The sequence below is a fragment of the Callithrix jacchus genome, chromosome 3 (assembly GCF_049354715.1).
Source record: "Callithrix jacchus isolate 240 chromosome 3, calJac240_pri, whole genome shotgun sequence".
In the NCBI taxonomy this organism is placed as follows: Eukaryota; Metazoa; Chordata; class Mammalia; order Primates; family Cebidae; genus Callithrix; species Callithrix jacchus.
The window spans coordinates 106,743,582-106,765,383 of NC_133504.1; the positions used below are offsets into that span (position 1 = coordinate 106,743,582).

At 33.8% G+C, this 21,802-nt stretch overlaps 1 protein-coding gene across 16 annotated transcripts in view; it reads right to left on the minus strand.

Annotated features, from left to right (window-relative positions):
• CCSER1 (coiled-coil serine rich protein 1) overlaps window positions 1-21,802 on the minus strand; it is a 1,385,530-nt gene that overhangs the window by 713,446 nt on the left and 650,282 nt on the right. For all 16 annotated transcript variants that reach the window (XM_002806658.7, XM_054253144.2, XM_054253146.2 and 13 more), the window contains one exon: window positions 9,884-9,967. In XM_002806658.7, the coding sequence (XP_002806704.3) occupies window positions 9,884-9,967 (84 nt within the window). The remainder of the gene's footprint in view (window positions 1-9,883; window positions 9,968-21,802) is intronic.

Below are 21,802 nucleotides of genomic sequence, written 5' to 3' on the forward strand. Positions count from 1 at the left end.
TTCTAAGTACTCTAATCTTGACAGTATAACAAAAGAAGTATAAAATGAAGATAGTTTGTAAATTGTATGACCTATCTTATATACTAAATTTAAAATATCCAAAATATTCAACTATTTAACTTTATTTATAAATTAATTTCAACTACATTCCTAATATGATTACAATGTGGTTGAATATATTTAACTCTGTTTATCCCTTAAAGGTAAAACAGCTTCCTACTGGCATTTAAATCAAACACCAAATTTTTTTTTATATTCACACTGTACTGCAATATGACAACCTTTTGTGATAAAGACTTTAACAAATATGTACTATTGCTACAGAAAATTCCATTGAATATTAAAGATTGTATCTTTTTGGCAGCTCTTCATCAGGGTACTGGAGTGTGTAAGAAATCGGAGGCAATCCCCATTATGTATCACAGGATACTGTCACATTCACACTCTACATCTGTCTCACAGAACTGACTAGGAGAGTAATTACTGCTGAGATAAGCCTTTTCTGGAATATATGCAATTAATTCTCCTGAAAAAAAGAAGGAAAGTAGCCTGACACTTTAATAATGTTTGGGTATACCTAATCTATTACTTTTCTGTTCATAATGTTTCCTAAATATGAAAAAGAAAGAAGATTTAAAAGTACTTACAGCTGTCCATTTTTATGTAAATCACACATGGAGCTGTAATATTCTATTCTAAAATGACTAGCATGAAATAGTACCATAATTGATAATAGAATATAGAGCAAGTGGGGAATTACTTTTAAAATAAATTCATGGTAAGATTTTCATGCGCAAAGAATGTTTCTCTTATCATGTAGGAATTTTTCTGTTATTAAAGCATCAAGGGCATACAATTTTATTCAGTTAGAATTCTGAAAGTATTTTAAAATCAAATCAAAATTACTCTTCTCTCTAGATTTCTGATAAAGTGCCAGTTAGCCATATGTATCTCTTAGTCTTTTATTTTTAGCTCCCCCTTTTATTATGCATAGTAACCTGATTACAAATAATGCTACACTTTCAGGTTTTCAATTGCCTTCAAATTTTCAAAAATCATCAGTTCTACAAGTGCATTTATTCAGTCCCATGCTTTGCTATTCAAATGTTAACAAATGAGCCGAGAACTTGCCTTACAATTAATTAATAAAGTAAATGACGTTTGAAAAGGTTGGAGAAAGATGATTGTTTATATGTTTACTTACACTCAAATAAGAATATAAATTTCATATTTGCTTTGAGTGAGAACAAAGTAGGTTGAATAACACAAAAAGGGATATAAATTTCTAAACATTTTTTTAAAATGTGGCCTAGCTTTCTTGAGTTAATATTTACATTAAAGGAAGAAAAAGGGTTCAACTCAATGATGTATCTACTATATTATACACCTGAAAAGGTTCTTTTTAACCATCCTCTTCTACAAGAAAAATATAAGATCAAATAATAATCATGGTATTAAATGAAATATTAGTAATGGTGAGAAAAGAAATGCAGCTAGTTAAAAACTTTTATTTAATTTTGTATATACCATTATGTAAAAGAGTAAAAAGTAAATTTTAATAAATGTAATATTTGTTTAATTAAAAAAGAGTATGCAAAAGATACAATATAGATAATTACTAAATCATGTTCCTGATGTAACATTTATTTTTAATCGTGCTTTTAATTTTAAAAGTAAAATTAACTTTTAAAATAAAAAATAAAGTTCATTTTTGAAGATATTATTAAAATTCAGTAAAATATTTAATTATAAACTAAAATTTCCAAACATGCCCCTCCAAATAGCTCATAGTTCACACTCTATTCTTTTGTTTTAAATCTTAAATACAAATAAACACTACAAATGTTTACTATTAACTGACAGAATTTAAGTATCTCAAGTTTCGTTTCTTTATTTTTACAATAACTATGCTCTCATTGTTTCTTTTGAATCCATATTTGAGTACATCAATATACAGTACCTCAAAGTTTAGAAACATAAACAGTGTAAAGCTAGTTGAAAGGTTCTGACTTAAGACTACAAACTTAACTCTCAAAATAAAAATTTGCAGTGGAATCCTTGAGTGTTTCAGCTCCATAACTGAAAGGTCCCTAGTTACGCTTCTATTTAAAAATGCATTGTTTATTAAAGGACAGTAACAAAAATGTGATAATTGAAAAAAAGTTTTAAAGTGCGTTGGGAAAAAATGTGTGTGTGTACGTGTGTGTGTGTGACGTTTAAAACTTGTAACCTACAGTTAAAATTTGGACCCACAAAAATTTCTTCTCAGCAAAGAGTCATTACCAACACGTTTTAAATTTTTGCCTCTGATAACAGTCATACATTATTCCTACAGTCGATGTATTCCTTTGCTGCTTAAAAAGATGTGGTGATGGCCGGGCAAGGTGGCTCATGCCTGTAATCCCAAGCACTTTGGGAGGCCGAGATGGGCAGATCACCTGAGGTCAGGAGTTCAAGACCAGACTGGCCAATATGGTGAAACTCCATCTCTACCAAAAATACAAAAATTAGCTGAGTGTGGTGGTGGGCGCCTGTAATCCCAGCTACTCTGGATGCTGAGGCAGTAGAATCCTTTGAACTCAGGAAGCAGAGGCTGCAGTAAGCCATGATTGCGCCACTGCACTCCAGCCTGGGCAACAAGAGTAAATCTATGTTTCATTAAAGCAAAAGAAAAAAAAAAAAAGAAAAAGATGTGGTAGTGAAGGTAACTGTTAAATTTCACTGGCATTGAAAAGTATAGATGTTGTACCATTAGAAAACAGGAAGAATATGAAGGAAAATATAAAAGTATTTTTCTTTTGCTAAAAAAATCATGTTATTAAGAGCTGTATTAAAGTGTTTATTTTACAGAGGGCTAATAAACATACTTTTTCAAAAAATCTATTTTCTTTTTTGTGACTCATTAAACTGGCCTTTTAAATAGAACTCCCCAGCCCACACACACACACACATTTTTTGAAATGGAGTCTCGCACTGTCTCCACTGGAGTGCAGTGGCCTGATCTTGGCTCATTGCAACCTCCACCTCTGCCCCTCCAGGTTCAAGCAATTCTCCTGTTTTAGCCTCCTGAGTAGTGAGGATTACAGTGGGATTACAGGCACCCACCATCATGCCCAGTCAATTTTTTTGTATTTTTAGTAGAGACGGAGTTTCACCATGTTGACCAGGCAGATCTCGAACTCCTGACCTCTTGATTTGCCTGCCTCAGCCTCCCAAAGTGCTGGGATTACAGGTGTGAGCCACTGCACCCAGCCAAAACACATATTTTTAAAGAAATATACTGTAAAAAGCTACATCTGATATATTTTACCCAGATCAGCCAGAAAACAAATAAAAGTGTCCAAAGGGAAAATTCTGAAAGGTAGAAACCCTAAAAGTTCAGAATTATAAACTGTTGACAATTTACAAATGTAAACTTGTAAATTGTGATTATCCATACAAATCTGTTTAACATTTTTGAAGAGTATATGTAAGTCATCATCCAAATCAAAACAAAATAGTAAATTCATAGCATGGCATACTAATCTTAATTAGGACAATTAAATTCAACTCTTCATAGTCATAGGACTAATTAAAGTTATGTCTTTATTTGTAAGTTAAATCTAATTTATTTTAAAATATTTTGAATCAATCTATTAATAAATACCAAATACACTTTCTTCAATTTCTGATATCCTATGGTATACACTCTTCATCCATAGTGTAAAACCATTTAAAAGAATTTTGAAATGACTTGTAAGATTAATAATCATTTACAAGAACATATCCACAAGGCTACACTTCACCATCAACATTAATGACAAATCTCTCAAATTTACTTTAGCCACTTGATAATAATATTTACAGTGCCCCTCAGTTTCATATGAGCAATAAAATTATGTGGCATTCTTCAACTTAACCTTCACAAAATAGCTGAGGAAAAGACATTGTAACTTTCTCAGAAGTGAGAAAAATATTTAGCTATTTTATATCATTAAATATAATAAATTATACTTATGCAAATATTTAACATTTTATTATAATTAATTATAATCAAGTATGCATACTTTTAGCTATTATGTTTAGACTTTTGGTCTAAACCTATAGCTATGCTTTAAATATCTTAATAAATTAAATTACCAAACTCCCTAAATTTTTCTGTCGGATAAGAGAGAATATAGTTCAAATATTCAAAAAGTCCAATGTATTCTACAAAGTAAATAGAATGTATATTTAAAAATATATATCCAAAAATTTAATTATGAAAAAAGTCCTCCTATTATTCCTGATTCTGAATGTTGATACTCTTCCATGCCCTCAATTAGCTAATATTCTCTCCAATCACCATGACGTGTAATAATTCTCACTGAGGTGTATGTCACAGCTTTTGTTCTCATTTCCCACCCTGTTTAATAATTCACAGAATTTCTTAGCAATCATCTTGCTCAGATTTTTGGTTTGTTTGCTTGATTTGTTCTCAGCTGTGGGTTTTCATCAAACAAAATCTTTTGGAGAATAATGATACGCAATAAATAAAAACTGCTTATTGATGGAAATGATAATGTAATAAGGAATGATAAGAAAAAAACAATGAAATGAGGACTGCTATCACTAAGTGGGTGGGGGATGGAAATCCACAGGATCCCTCTTCTGCCCTTATTTCTCCCAACACACACTGATCACAGAATGAAAACCATTAAATGCATCAAAATTTTTCATTTATTTTCCAAAGAAGTATGTCTGATGTTTTTCTGATTACAAAAGTAATAGATTTGTTATTAAAAAGATACACTTCCGAATTAAAGCAGATATTGAGCATTCTAATTTCTCAAAGATAAATACTATTAATCAGTCTTTCTATACAACATATATTTTCACATCATGTTATCATGCAATATGCTGTTTTAAAATCTGCTTTTTCCTTCCACTTAATAATTTCATAAGCAACATAGGCATAAAAATATATATAATAGTTATTAAATATACTATAATCTATGAAATTTGCTATTGATAGATATGTAATATTTTGATATTATGGTCCTATGGTCTGAGTAGTATGTCCCCCCAAATTCTGGCATTGAAAACTTGATCCCAAATAGTTTTGGAAAGTGCCAACTATGGAGAGATGTTTAGATCATGAAGGCTTCCACTCTCATGAATAGACTAAAGCTGTTATAAAAAAGGGCTTGTAAGAGAAGAATAATATTCTTCTGCCATTCTGTCATGTGAGGACAAGCATTCCTTATCTCTAGAGGCTACAGCTTTCAAGGCACCATTTGAGAAGCAGAGATTGGACCCTAGTCTGCTAGTTCCTTGATCTTGAACTTCTCAGCCTCCAGAACTGTGAGAAATATATTTCTGTTCTTATAAATTACCATAAATTACCCAGCCTGTGATATTTGTTAGGACAGCACAAAACAGACCAAAATATATGGTAATATAATTTGACAGTTGAAGAAACTAATGCCCAAATAGACAAAAATACCTAAATCTAGTCACATAGGCAATTAAGATTAGAGGTAGGGCAAGAAACTCATATCTCAATTTTCCATATCACCATATTGACTCACTCTTCTCCTCAAGTAAAGAAAGCTAAGGCCATAGGAAGATGAGGAGAAGAAATTTTTCCTTTGCTCTATTTCTTATTTAATGCAGAGGAGATTTTGTTCTATTATAGAACAGTTGGGATAGATGCTCCTTGCTGTGAACTAGTTTCCTCTCTGTTTAACATACTGTAAGCTCCTGGCTACAGAATATATTTCTTTTTCTCCAATTAGTTGCCCTAGCACATATATAATCCCAGAACACTCAATAGTCTAACATTTAATATCCCTTTGGATATAATAAAACAATTGCAAGTGATTATTTTTATCTTTATCTGTTGAAAACAGTAAAGCTCACCAAGGTAAGCAATGCATAAACATTTCAGGAATAATAAGCTTTGACTTTTAAAAACTGTACCTAAGAGTACAAACAGCTTATTGTCTTCTTTTTAAAATGAAAAAGAAGGGATAAATTGGAAGTGTGGCTGCAAAATACAAAAATACATTCACATTAGAAATGCAGTTAATAATGTGAATAGTTTTCCCAAACAATATCAATATATAATCTAAAATAAAAATTATTATTTTGTTTCTTACTATATTTATGCTTTGTTAAATCTACCCACCCAGCAATAAAAAAGAATTAAACCAATGTAATAATTTTGAAATCATAGGGTAGAAAAGAATAATTTTTGAAATGTGCATTTAATGCTTGAAAAAAATATATAATAGAACTCTCTAGTTGTCCATAACTGGACTTGCTAATACTAAACAGTCATGAGCACAAGGAGTATGTGCTATGTACTGAATTGTCCCTCCAACTCTACAGTTCGTACATTGAACCCCTGACTCCCACTGTGATGATATTTGGAGATAGGACCTTTGGGAGATGATGAGAGTTTAGATGAGGCCATGAGGTGGGGCCCTTATGATAGGATTGGTATCTTTAGAAGAAGAGACATCAGAGAGCGTGCATGATCTCTTTGTCTCACTCTTCTCTTTCTTTCTCTCTCTTCTCTCCCCCTCTCTCTCTCCCTAAGTATATGCACAAAGGAAAGATCATGTGAACACATAATGAAAAGAAAGCCATCTGCAAGCCAGGAGGAGAGCCCTCACCGCAATCCAATCACTCTGGCACTCCAATCTCAGACTTCCAGCCTCCAGAACTCTGACAAATAAGCTTTAGTTCTTTAGGCCACCCAGTCTATGTTATTTTGTTATTGTAGCCTGAGCAGTTAAACATAGTGTACAGATAGTTACATATTTAATAGCCCAAGGAAAAGTGAGTCCCTTATGCAGGAGTTTTGTTTTTTCCTGGGTATTATCTATAAGTAGATGTTTTTTTCTATAACATACCATTTCATTGGGGACTATACATTTAATCTAATATCCCTAGAGCAGTGATTCTAACCTGGGGGCAATTTTGCCCTCATGGGACTTTTGGCAATGTCTAGAGGTGCTACTGGAATATAGCAAGGAGAGGCTAGGGATGCTGCTAAACATCCTATAAATCATAGCTCAGACACTTAAAACAAAATGCCAGTAGCACTACTGTTGAGAAACCATGCTCTAAAAATAAATGACTAAAAAACTTGCACTTAAATGATGAAAACACTTGTTATGGCCAGGCACGGTGGCTCATACCTGTAATCCCAGCACTCTGGGAAGTTAAGGTTGGTGCAGTATTTGAAGTAAGGAGTTCAAACCAGCCTAGCCAACATGGCAAAACCTCATCTCTACTAAAAATACAAAAATTAATCAGGCATGATGGCATGTGCCCGTGGTCCCAGTTTCTCTGGAGGCTGATGGAGGAGATCGCTTGAACCCTGGAGGTGGAGGTTGCACAGTGAGCTGAGATTGTGCCACTGCTCTCCAGCCTGGGTGACAGAGCAAGACTCTGTCTCCAAAAAAAAAAAAAAAAAAAGCAAAGAAAAGAAAAATAATATGTATTTTGTTCCAGTCCCATTCTATCCCTGAGTTTTTACAACTCTTCTCACTATCAATGAGGCTAAATAACGAAAAAATATAAATAATCCAAAAATTTAAAACTTTCTTAATTATTAACTGGATATAAAGCCTTTTTGGGATAATTACATCTAATTTCATTCTACAATGTACATGCAGATACAATTGCTTGTGATAATAACATTGGTCAAGGAATCAGAAACCCATGAGAAACAACAGAAAACTGAACAAGTTCTAAATTATTACAGATTATGAAATTGTAGTATATAATAGGGTACAGCTGAGCTAGTTTCTAAAATTGTTTGAAACTTTCAAATGTAAGTAAATAAAGCATAAATGTAAAATTTAACTTCCACCATAACAAAATGTCACAAGTTATTTATAGCAGAACCAGAAATGGGACCAAAATTTTCCATGGATGCAAGGGGTTTGTATTGGCCTATGTGATTGGCATTCCTTGTCCATGCTCCAAATCCACTTTGAATGATGCCTTTTTTTCCCCCAACAACGTTTACTCTGAGAAAAATTCTTGAATCATCAATTACATACTTCTCTCTTAGCTACAGTCTTTTTTAACTAGTAAAATAAACTATATTTTCAAAAGTTTACATTTTTCCCAAAATATTCAAGATGATTATGAAAACTATGGTAGCACAAAATAAAATGCTGCTTGATTGTTACCTGAGAAATTTTAGAAACCAAGTAGCCAATCTGAGTAATTTAAGTACAAAGAAAAGAAAAGAAAAAACAAAACACTTATAGGACATTTTTAGAGGGAGGTGTACTAAATTTCTTTAGGTACAACTATGAAGAACTGTCTTAGGAGGTAATCACTTTATTTTTTCATTTAATTCAGCAAGTAAAGGTCTGATTTCTTATATATTAATGTTTTAAACTGATAATAAGTCATACTGAGAAAAAAATAAATACTCTTCCTGAGTTAATTATCCAAATCTAAAATAAGCACTCTCTGACAAAATAATGAATACACTGTTATGTTAAAATTGATTATTTTATCCATCATGCAATAAATATCTATATGTGATATTTAGTCAACTCAAAGATTTTTTTGTACATCACATAAAAAAGCCTTATTATATAATATGTACCTAGAAGGCTATATTTAAATACAGAAATGTTTTCATTATGTAATATATAAAGTTGATACTATCATATGTTACTTATAGGTTTATAAAAGGTTATTTCAGTAATGTGACACATGTTCATTTTGTCTGTGATACTATTGCTATTCGAAATACTAGTTTATAAGTCTTCTAAAGCCACAGTAACATGTTCATGGGACCAATGATGAGCATCAGTTCAATCATAGAGCACTTTAAAGGTCAAGTTTCAGGGAAAACATTGTCATTTTTGAAGAGTCTATAAAATATGCTCTGAGTTTCTCTATATCTCACTAATATGTTAGAAGTCCTCAGAAGCTTGATGGTTTATGAAGTCTGTCATTTAGTCATATTCAATAATTACATAATACACAATTGTGAGTCTGAAACAATCACTAAAAATATGTTGAGAAGGATTTGATTCTTGCTCTTGATAATGAGTCAGGGTCTCTTTTATAGTATAGTTATCTCTTTAATCTACTGTTAGCATAAAAATTATGAATTAAAAATATTTCTTCTTATTTTTTCTATTTAATTCTTGTTTTAGAGTACTGTCTTTTTAAATTTATATCCAGAGTGCACATTTTATTGCAAAATACTGTTAATATTCATAGATAAATAGAAAACACATACTTAGAAAAAATAATACCCACTGCTGTCTATTATCTACCAAATGTATTTTTATATCTTGAAGGTATAATTCCGTACTTTCTTTTATGACACATTAAAAACCATACTCTAAAAACATGAACTATATACATTTAATATTTTTGTATAATTTTTACACAATTTGGGAATTATATAATAAATTAACAAAAAGTCTCATTAGGTTAATATAATTTTGAGAGGTTTATAAAAATAAAAAGTAAACTCTGTTTATTTTTTGCTTGATTGTTGATTTTCCTTTATATTATAGATCTATATCTTTAGATATAGCAGTTTGGAGTTAAATCATGCACTTTACCAAAAAACAATGTGGCCTAAGCCTTCAAGATTTCTGATCTTGAAGATTAACAACTAAAATACTTAATCCTGGTTCAGTGATATATTTCTGGAATAATATACATTTCCACATAAAATAAAACATTCTTTCTATTCTCTAGCTTGCCAAATATCTTCAGTTTTTATGAGAGGATTATAAAAACTGATTATCAGATTGAAACACTGGAAGTATTTATTAATAATTAATGCTATTGGTATTAATAAATAAGGGTTTGGAACAAATAACCTTGCAAGGAAAGTACACTCTGTGGGACAAGTATTGTTATCACTTACCAGCTCTTCCTGAAGTTGGGAAATGAATTCATCCTTCTCTTTCAGCTGCAGCTTGAGCATCGAGCATTCATCTTTCATTATATCCTATAAAAACATCAAAGAGACGGCAAAATTGGCTTAGCCTTTTTACTTTGCTCTTGATAAGGAAAGTCGGCTTCACACGGTGGGAGATAATTGCATCCGACTAATGAAACTCAAATTCCCTCTACAGTATGATATTTTTCATAACATATTCTTAGTTGTAAAAAATAAGTTAATGCATCCAAAAATGCTATTATGCTATATATAATCATGTATGTACACACACATACAAACACACACGTTTTTGCTTAATTTTTTGTTTTCTTTTTGGTATACCTCTATCCATTTGCCTAGGACAGAAACCAGGAAACTATCCTAAATTATTCCCTCTCACTTTTGTGCATATATAATAAGTAGAATAAAAATAACTCTACATTTAAAAAGATACTGATATGGCTTGGCTTCAAGTTCCCACCCAAATCTCATCTCAAATTGTAATCCCCACATATGGAGGGAGGGACTGGTGGGAAGTAACTGATCATGGGGTGATTTCCCTCACTCTATTCTCAGGTTAGTGAAAAATGTCTCATGAGAGCGGATGGTTTAAAAGTGGCAGTTTCCGCTGAGCACTCTCTCACTCCTGCCACCTTGTGAGGACATGCCTTACTTCCCCTTAGCCTTCCACCATGATTATAGGTTTCCTGAGGCCTCTCCAGTGATGAGAAACTGTGAGTCAATTAAACTCTTTTCTTGTATAAATGATTCAGTCTTAGATTATTTTTTATCACAATGTGAAAAGGGACTAATAAAGAAAATTGGTGCTTGAAGTGGGGCACTGCTATGAAGAAAACCTGAAAATGTGGAAGCGACTTTGGAACTGGGTAATGGGCAGAGGTTGGAACAGTTTGGAGGGCTCAGAAGAAGACAGAGATATGTGGGAAAGTTTGGAGCTTCCTAGAAACTTGGATGGTTTTGATCAAGATGCTGATGGTGATATAGACAACAAAGTCCAGGCTGAGGTGGTCTCAGATGAAGATAAGGAACTTCCTGGGAACTGGAGTAAAGGTCACTATTGCTATGCTTTAGCAAAGAGATTGGTGACATTTTGCCACTGCTCTAGAGATCTGTGAAACTTTGAACTTCAGAGACATGATTTAGGGTATCTGGTGCAAGAAATTTCTAAGCAGCTAAGTATTCAAGGGGTGACCTGGCTGATTCTAAATGCATTCAGTCATATGCATTCAAAAAGACATTATTTGAAAGAGGCACTTTTATTTAAAAGGGAAGAAGAGCATAAAAGTTTGAAAAATTTCATCCTGACCATGTGGTAGAAAAGAAAAACCCATTTTCTGAGGAATAATTCAAGCTGACTGCAGAAAATTGCATAAGTAATGAAGAGCCAAATGTTAGTAACTAAGAAAATGATGAAAATGTCTCCGGGGCATTTCAGAGATATTCACAGCAGCCTTTCCCATCACAGGACTGCAGCGTCTCCCAAAAATGACAGCAGTCTCTCCCATGGTAGGACAGGAAGCATAGGAGAAAAAAATGGTTTTGTGGTCTGGGCCCAGGGCCCTGCTGTTGTGTGTGGCCTTTGGGCTTGGCAGCCCACATCCCAGCTGCTGCAGCTCCAGTCATGGCTAACAGGGGCCAGTGTACAGCCCAGGTCTTGCTTCAGAGGGTATAAGCTCCAAGCATGGTTGGCTTACATGTGGTGTTGGGCCTGTGGGAGCACAGAAGAAAGAGTTGAGATTTGGGAACCTCTGCCTAGATTTCAGAGAATGTATGGAAATGCCTGGATGTCCAGTCAGAAGTCTGTTGCAGGGGTAGAGCCCTTATGGAGAACCTCTGCTAGGGCAGTGTGAAAGGGAAATCTGTGATTGGAGCCCCCACACAGAGTCCCCAATGGGGCACTTCCTAGTGAAGCTGTGAAAAGAGGGTCACTGTTCTCCAGACCCCAGAATCATAGATCCACCAACAGCTTGCACCATGTGCCTGGAAAAGCGACAGGCACTGTATTAGATTGTTTTTGTTCTGCTGATAAACACGTACCCAAGACTGGGAATAAAAAGAGGTTAAATTGAACCTACAGTTTCACATGGCAAGTGAGGCCTCAGAATCATGGTGTGAGGTGCAAGGCATTACTTACGTGACAGCAGCAAGAGAAAATGAGGAAGAAGCAAAAGTGAAAACCCCTGATAAACCCATCAGACCTTGTGAAATTTATTCACTATCATGAGAATAGCATGTAAGACCAGCCCCCATGATTCAACTTACCTCTCCCTGGGTCCCCCCCACACACACACATGGGAATTTTGGGAGATACAATTCAAGTTGAGATTTGGGTAGGGACGCAGCCAAACTATACTGGGCACTCAACACCAGGCTGTGAAAGCAGCCACAGGGGATACACCCCACAGAGCCACAGGGGTGGAGCCACCTAAGGCCATGAGAACCCACCCCTTTCATCAGGATTTCCTGGATGTGAGACACAGAGTCAAACAAGATTTTAGAGCTTTAAGATTTAATGACTGCTCCACCAGGTTTTGGACTCCCATGGGGCCTGTGACCCCTTTGTTTTGGCAGATTCCTCCCATTTGGAATACAAACATTTATCCAATGCCTGTACTTCCATTATATCTTGGAAGTAAATAACTTGCTTTTGATTATACAGGCTCATAGGTGAGAGAGACATGCCTTATCTCAGAAGAGACTTTGTACTTGGACTTTTGAGCTAATGCTGTAATGAGTTAAGACTTTGGGAGACTTTCACGAAGGCAAGATTAGTTTTTAAATGTGAAAAGAACATGAAATTTGGGTGGGGCCCAGGGTGGAATGATATGGTTTGTCTCTGTGACCTCACCCAAATCTCATCTTGAATTGTAATTCCATGTATCACAAGAGGGACCTGGTGGGAGGTGATTGTATCACAGGCATGGTTTCCCCTAGGCTGTTCTGGTAATAGTGAGGGAGTTGTCATGAGATCTGATGGCTTAAAAGTGGCAGTTTCCCGTAAGCTCTCTCTCTTTCCTGCTGCTTTGTGAAGAAGTGCCTTGCTTTCCTTCAGCCATGATTTTAAGTTTCCTTAGGCCTCCCAGCCATGCAGAATTGTGAGTCAATTAAACTTCTTCATTTCATATATTACCCACTCTCAGGTTGTTCTTTATAGTGGTGTGAAAATGAACTAATACAGATACTATATCTACCATTTGTTCCCTGGCTATAATTAAATCAATTGTCATACCAATATCCATATTACAAAGCTCATCTTTAATGATTTCCCTGTTAAAATTGTGCCTTTTACTAGAGCTCAATCTTTGGGCATTTAATCTCCTCACTTTGCAAGTATACCCAACCACAATCTCTATGTACACAATATATCCACCTCCATGGCCTCAACTACTCTATGCTGGCGTGATAGGTAATACTGAGGGTCAGCTTTATTGGGCTAAAGGATACAAAGTATTGATCCAGGGTATGTCTGTGAGGCTGTTGCCTAAGGAGATTAACATTTGAATCAGTGGGCTGGGAAAGGCAGACCCACCCTTAATCTGTGTGGGTACAATCTAATCAGCCGCCAACGTGGCTAGAATATAAGCAAGCAGAAAAATCTGAAAAGAGAGACTGGCCCAGCCTCCCAGCCTACTCCTGGGCTGGATGCTTGTTGTTCTTGAACACTGGATTCCAGTTCTTCAGTTCTAGAATTCAGATTGGCTGTCCTTGCTTCTCAGCCTGCAGATGGCCTATTGTGGCACCTTGTGATCATGTGAGTTAATACTTAATAAACTCCCCTTTATATATAATATATATATATATTCCATGAGTTCTATCCCTCTAAAGAACCCCTGACTAATACAGCTTGTAACTACCAGATACAACTAGTTAATCCAGAATTATCTGTATTCCAAGCTCCAGCTCTTAAGTACAACTACTCACTAAACATATACTCAACACTGTTCCACAGACACTCCAACTCAACATCTTCCTTCCCCACTTTGAGACATCACTTCTGCTGATTTCCCCATTATCTTCCTATTTCCTAAAATAGCAATCAGGAAGCCATCATATAAGTTCAACTGCTACTCACTTTGAAGCCAATCTGAAATCAAATTTAATCTCTACTTCTTTAGTATTTCTTGGACTTACTACCCTCTATTCCACATTGTCTAAGTACTTGTTGCTTTTTACCTAAATTTCTGTAATTGCTTCTTGTCTCTAAAGTGATTTTTCCTCTCTCTATCTCTATTGCTTTCCCTACTTGCCAGAGATTTTCCTTAGTAGGAATTAAATCTATTACTTCCTAATTTAACAGTGAATCATCTCCTCCTTCAGAAAGAAATTCAAAACTCTTCAACATAGCATATTACACCCCTGATTATCTGTTACTTGCTTATTTCTGGAGCTTGAAAGTTTTTGACTTTCAACCTCCTCACAACATTGTTCACTCTTACAGAACTGAAATGCATGTTGTTTCACCTCTACTCACTTTACACATGCAAATTTCTGGATTTTATTGCCTTCTACCCATTGTATCCTTCTCTCCCTCATAATACCTCATGCTCTAAGACACATCACAAGAATTACTGTTTATTTTACTAGAAAGATTCCTGCTTTTGGCTAGTAACACATCCCTTTGGGGATGTTCCATAGAATCCATACCATATATCATTTCATGGAACACTTAAAAGTGTTTTTTGCTTTTTCTCCAGCCTCATGAACTAAAAAATAGTTTTATTCCCTATTTGAGCATATAGTTTCTATTTCATTAGCATGTTATTAGCACCAAACATAATAACTCACACACATAATATACTCAGATTTGGCTGGGCACGGTGGCTCTTGCTTATAACCCTGGTACTTTGGGAGGCCAAGGCAGGATAATCACTTGAGCCCAGGGCTTCAAGACTAGTCTGGGTAACAGAGTGAAACACCATCTCTATTTGACAAAAAGAAGATGCTCAAATTCATGTTTCCTTCCAATAGAATTACTAAATAAGCAGTATAAACATTAGCAGTATATCCATTTTCCCTGAAATCTGCACCCTCATCTGAGCTGACAAGGAACAACAACAACAAAAACAGCTAAAGGATTACAGAAAACATAATACCTATTTATTAATACCTGTTTATTCTAGTTCTCAAGGCAGAATTTCTACTTCTTCTCTACTGAGCAATAAATCTAATCAGCCAAATTAGATTTATTGCTTGGTATAGCAATAAATCTTATTTATTTATTTAGAGATGGTATCACTCTGTAAAGTAGGCTGAAGTAAAGTGGCTCAATCAAGACTCACTTGTAACCTCAAAGTCCTGGGCTCAAGCAATCTTCCTGCCTTGGCCTCCCAAGTACCTAGGACTGCAAGCATGCACCACCACATCCAACTAATTTTTTTTACTGTATTTTTAAAATTTTAATTTTATTGTTTTACTATTATTTCAATAGCTTTAGGTGTACAAGTAGTTTCTGGTTACATGGATGAATTGTATGGTGGTGAAGTCTGAGCTTTTACTGTACCTATCACCTAAATAGCGTACATTGTACCCAATAGGTAATTTTTTATCCCCTCACTCCCTTCACACCTTCCCTGCTTCTAAGTCTCCAGTGTCTATTATATCACTCTATATGCCTTGGCATACCCACAGCTTAGCTTCCATTTATAAATGAGAACATGTGGTATTTAGTTTTCCATTCCTGAATTACTTCACATAGGACAATGGACTCCAGTCCTATCCGAGTTGCTGCAAAAGACATTCATTATTTTGTTATTTTTGTTATTTTTATGGCTAAATAGTATTCCACGGTGTGTGGTATATGTATGTGTGTGTGTGTGCATATATATATACATACACAATCACATATATATATATGTATATATTTAACAGAATCTTGCTCTGTCACCAAGGCTGGAGTACAGTGGTATGATCAGCTTACTGTAACCTCAACTTTCCGTGCTTAAACGATCCTCCTAACTCAGCCTCTTGAGTAGCTAGGACTACGGGCATATGCCACCATGCCTGGCTAATTTTTTTGTTTGTGTGAAAATGGGATCTCGCTTTATTGCTCAGACTGGTCTCAAACTCCTGGCCTCAAGTGATACACCTACCCCAGACTCCCAAAATGCGGGGATTAGCCTGACTTCTATTGTATTTTCTTTACCCATTTTTCAGTTGATATTGATAGGTACTTAGCTTGATTAGATATCTTTGCAATTGTGAATTGTGCAGTGATAAACATATGCATGCAGATGTTGTTTTGTTATCATGACTTCTTTTCCTTTGGGTAGATACCCAGTAGTGAGATTGTGAAATAGTAGACGCACTTTTAGTTCTTTGAGAAATCTCCGTACTATTTTCTGTAGAGGTTGTACTCATTTACTATTTATAGACCCACCAGCAGTGTATAAGAATTCCATTTTCACCATTCACCACATTCATGCTAACATCTACGGTTTTCTGAATTTTTAATAATGACTATTCTGGATAAGGTGACATCTCATTGTGGTTTTAGTGCACATTTCCCTGATGGTTAGTAATGTTGAACACTTTCTTCATATGTTTGTTGGCCATTTATTTATCTTGAGAAATTACTGCTTATGTCATTTACCCACTTTTTAATAAGATTATTTATTGTTTTCTTGCTGATTTGAGTTCCTTGTTGATTCTAGATATTAGTCCTTTGTCAATGTAAAGATAGTTAGTGATGTTGAGCATTTTTTCGTATGTTTGTTGTCCATTTGCATATCTTATTTTTAAAAATGTCTGCTTATGTCATTTACCCAATTTTTAATGAGATTATTTACTTTTTCTTGCTTTTGGGGTCATTGTAGATTCTAGATATTAGTCCTTTGTCAATATACAGATGGCAAATATTTTCTCTTATTTGTTTGTTTACAAATAAGAGAAATAAGTTGTCTGTTTACTCTGTTCTTTTGTTATATAGATCCTTTGAAATTTAATTAGGTCTCATTTATTAATTTTCCTTTTTGTTACATTTGTTTTTGAGGTCATAGTCATAAATGCTTTGCCTAAGCCAGTGTCTAGAAGAGTTTGTGTTAGGTTTTGCAATGTAATTTTTTATGGTTTTAGGGCTTAGATTTAAGTCTTTAATCTATCTTCAGTTAAATTTGGTACATGGTGAGAATAGGAATCAAGTTTCATTCTTCTGCACCTGGTTATCCAATTTTCCCAGCATAGTTTATTGAATAGGGTGCTCTTTGCCTAGTGTATGTTTTTGTTGGCTTTATCAAAGATCAGTTGGCAGTTGTATTTAGCTCTATTTCTGGGTTCTCTATTCTGTTCCATTGGTCTATATATCTACTTTTATATGGGTACCATGCTGTTTTGGTTACTAAAGCCTTATAGTAAAATCTGAAGTAATGTGGTGCTTCCAGATTTATTCTTTTTGCTTAGGATTGCTTTGGCTATTTGCACTCTTTTTTGGTTCCATTTAAATAAAAAAAATTTTTTCTAATTCTGCAAAAAAAGGTTGGGGTATTTTGATAGGAATTGCATTGAATCTATAAATTGCTTTGGACAGTATGGTCATTTTAACAATATTGATTCTAACAGTCCATGAACATAAACATAGAATATATTTCCATTTTTTTCTGTCAAAGATATTTTTCATCAGTGTTTTATAGTTCTTCTTATAGAGATCTTTTATCTCCTTGGTGAAGTGTACTTGACAGATTTCTTTGTGTTTGTTTTGCTAATATAAATGGGGCCGAGTTCTTCATTTGATTCTTATACCATGGTCATTATTTTGCCCAGATAATTTTAAAATATTTTGTTGAGGTACAGTTGCTTTATGTTGTCCAGGGTGGCCTCAATCTTCAGATCCTGGCCTCTCAAAGAGGTAGGACTACAAATGTGAGCCACCATGCCTGGCTTATTTCTAATTTATTAATATCTCTTCATTTGCTGACAACCAGCTTGACTGGGAGGAAGATGTGTATTAGCTCTTTTTGTTCCATATCTTTTCTAGTAGTCCAATTTCTTCCCCAAATCATAGGTATTTTGGACAGGGATTATACTCTTTTTGAGCACTTATACTCCTATACTCTAAATATTACTGTTAATGGAAAAAGGTTTAATCTGCTCTGTATTGCAAAAGAAATATTAGGAGGCAAGTAAGATAATAATCATGTTTCTTAGAATCAGAGAGGTATAGAATCAAATCCTGGATGCTGCAAGTAACTAGCCAGGTAGTTCTGTACTAGTTACTTAACTTCTTTAGTCCCATGGAAATTTCTGTAGAGGATGATGATGACACTAACCTATAAACCACCTTACAACAAGGACTCTATTGTATTAGTACTTATATTACCAAATTCTTGCATAATATGTCACTTAAGAAAAGTTAATTTTGTTCATAAAATAAAATGTCACAGATTGGTTCTTTAGGAATCAAATGGAGTTAAGGGTGCACAACGTTTTTTAACGAAGGGAAAGGAAATATGAAGAAACAAAAATGAAAAAAAAGATTCAGGATTGGGTTGGGGACAGTCAAACCATGATTCATACTGACAAATTATCTGTCAGCAAAACGAGGGGCTCAGAGCTAAGATTTTGTTAGAGAAATCCCCACATTGAGCAAAAGTGGGTTGGCTCTTGTAGCACTCCCTTGCTCAGTCACTGGTTGTAGAGTGCCTCATGAATAGCTAGATCTCAGTCATCAACACCTTATTCAGGCTTTGTTTCAGACCACCCAGTGATAAGCTTGAACTTCAGCTGGAGAGCTGAGGCTGACCCTGAAGAAGTTAATGGCTGTAGTCAGCCAACCATACTCTTGGAAGCTGGTCAGTGAGTCCTTTATTGAGATGGAATCTGAGATTTGGCCTATATCTTCTACCATTGTTTTTGTTGAACAATTAAAAATGGTATTTTTGTGTTAATTATCATTTTGTTAATTAAATAGTTTAAATAGAACATTCGCCTATATTGTAGCTACTAGGAACTACAAAAAAAAAAAAATGGTTTCCCAAAACTACTCTCATTTTAAACATTTTTCAGATTTTATTCCTGGGAAAATTTTTGAAGGAATTTACAATCTCACAGAATTAAACCAGGTAGATGCTAATATATCATTTACATTCATTTCTGGAATAACACCTATGAAATATTTATTTCATGCCAACAGAAGACAATTTATAAAAGCCTTCTCTATGAATGGCTTTGCAAATGAATTTTAGCTACCCATCATGTCTTTAGTTGTATATATATACAGTGGCAACATTCACATAAGTATTAGGTTGGTGCAGAAGTAATTGCAGCTTTTGCCATAAATTTTATGACAAAACCCGCAATTACTTCTGCACCAACCTAAAATATCTATCTAGCACGCAAAGTGAAAGCTTCTGAACAACACTCTCAAATGAGAGTTAATAGCAATAATCCATCAAAATTCTCATTATATTTGCAAAATTCTAGAACATATTTGTGAGGATGATCTATTGAGTTAGAAATCATATCGATGGGTAGAATTAACAGGATTTTAATATTCTTGGTATTCAAAATAAAGTTACTTCATTAACCTGTAGGCTAATGTAACCAATTTAACCTTATGCTTATAAAAATGCTTATTATTCATGGATATGAAAAAAATAATTTAATTATGACATTCTTTGTTTCTCATTCAACTAAAATTAATTTTTCAGACTAAAATTCAATTCTATTATTTTTAATTCAATTATTATTTATAAATATGGAAATCCGTGTGGTGAAGATGGCTGTAAATCCTTTGCTAGTATTCCTATTGAAAAGTGGAGTCTAATGTTCTTGTCCTTGCATCTGGGCTGGCCTTATTGACTTGCATGATTAATAGAATATGATGACTATGCATGACTTTCGGGATTAGATCAGGAAGGCCTTTCAACTTCCATCATGGTCTCTTATAATGATTCCTTGAGGTTATTACTTGCAGAAAACCCAGCAGCCACGCTGAGAAGCAGAAACAACATGGTGCTTCCATTGACAGCTTCATACGAGCACCCAAAAGACACCCAGCATCAACTGCCAGTTCTGAGAATGAGCTACCTTGGACATCTAGGCTGGCAGAGTCTTCTAGTGCCTAAAGCCCCAGCTAAAATCTCTCTCTAACTGCCTGAGAAACACAAGGCTAGAACCGCCCAGTGAATCATTCCCAAGCTCTTGACATATAAAATTTTGAATTAAATGAAAGTATAGTTTTAAGCCACTAAATTTTGAAATAACTTGTTACAAGATCATCCAAACATAAAGACAAACTCTAAATTATTGTAGTTGGGATTAGTATAAATTATGCCACCATAGTTGTATAAAAATGCATACAGTAAATTTTTAAAAATACATATTTTATGATTTAATTTTTGATTTTTGTGATTTAAATTATATTCAGAATTATTTTCAAATACCTCATTTCAAGCATATCAGGAATATTTATGTTCTTATGATATAACCTACTAATGAATCTGAAATACAGATAAAAAATTATATACAAGTGATTTTATTCCTGTACTTTAGTTTTATAAATTTGGAAATTTGGAGCCACATACTCAGAAATTTGGGTAGTTTGTCCCAGGTTCAGTTTCCTGACTCCAGTTTTACAAATTTTATAATGTATTAATATTTGTATAATGTATAATATAATGCCTGTATTTGGAATTATCTCATTGTTTAAGAATTATTTAAATAACAATCAAGTGTCAAAAAATAAAAGCAAGTAGAATCTGTAAATCATCTTGACAATAATATTATGCTGAAATTAAAAATCAAAATAAAAAAACAAATAATAATTTCTAATTCTCACAAATCTCCCAATAATTCCTCCAGCAAAATTATGAACATAATTATTGGCTTCTCAAACACATCAAGTTTGACATTGAGTCATCATGACTTTCTATTTGTAGACTTCTGGTCTTCTCTCTGGAGGACTTTACTGTATGATTTATAAGATTTTTCCTCATTCTTGTAAACAAAAAGTTCAAAAGATTAAAACATAAAGAAAACAGACAACTTTATCAGTGCAAACAAGGACAGAATTTTATGAACAAATGAAAAAATAAAAAAGAAAAAGAAAAAAGGAATATGGTCGAGGAGGACAGAAGTCAGAGATCAGAAAACACAAGGATGTGTAATCATTGACAATATATTTTGCTCTACCTAAATAAGTGACCTCATATAATTCTTATGTTGACTTAGCTTCAAAGTAGCATGATGTCTGCAACACCTTGGTAGCTAGCAGAATAAAGCAGTGGAAGTATACAGTCATCCAGATAGTTCCATGGGAGGCACTGCTTTTCAAATATTGAAAACAAGGAAAATAAAACCACTATTTTATTTCTTTATTAGTTAGCTAAAAACAATTGAAAAATATTTTATATATCATTTTAGCATTAATAATTACTACCTGATTGCTATAAAATTTTTCTTTTTATAAACATTAACTAAAGAAAAAATCATTGTAGATCCATCTTTATATCCTCACTTAAGAGATTAACATTTCATTGATTTACAATAAATGTACTTTTTAAATGAATACTATTTAAAAATTTAAGAAGCATAATATTTTTATGATATTTTTACTGATTATATGACTATATTTACTAGAGGTAAAATGCACAAAGTTTGCCCACAGAATTATATATATATTTTTAAAGAACTAACAAATATATTAGCAAACAATAGCATAGATTGTATATCCTAAGTCTTTTTTACAGTTTTGAAAGAAAACTAAACAAATGATTCTTAGACATTATATTTACTCTGATTTACTTTGGTATTCATACAAAATGTTGATGAAGTTTACAAATAAAACACAAATTATTATGTAATTAAAATATACACATGATTAAAGTATATGGCATTTATTAATTTATCATTGAAATTGTCAGAAATTTCTCTTTTACAGGATGGTCAGGA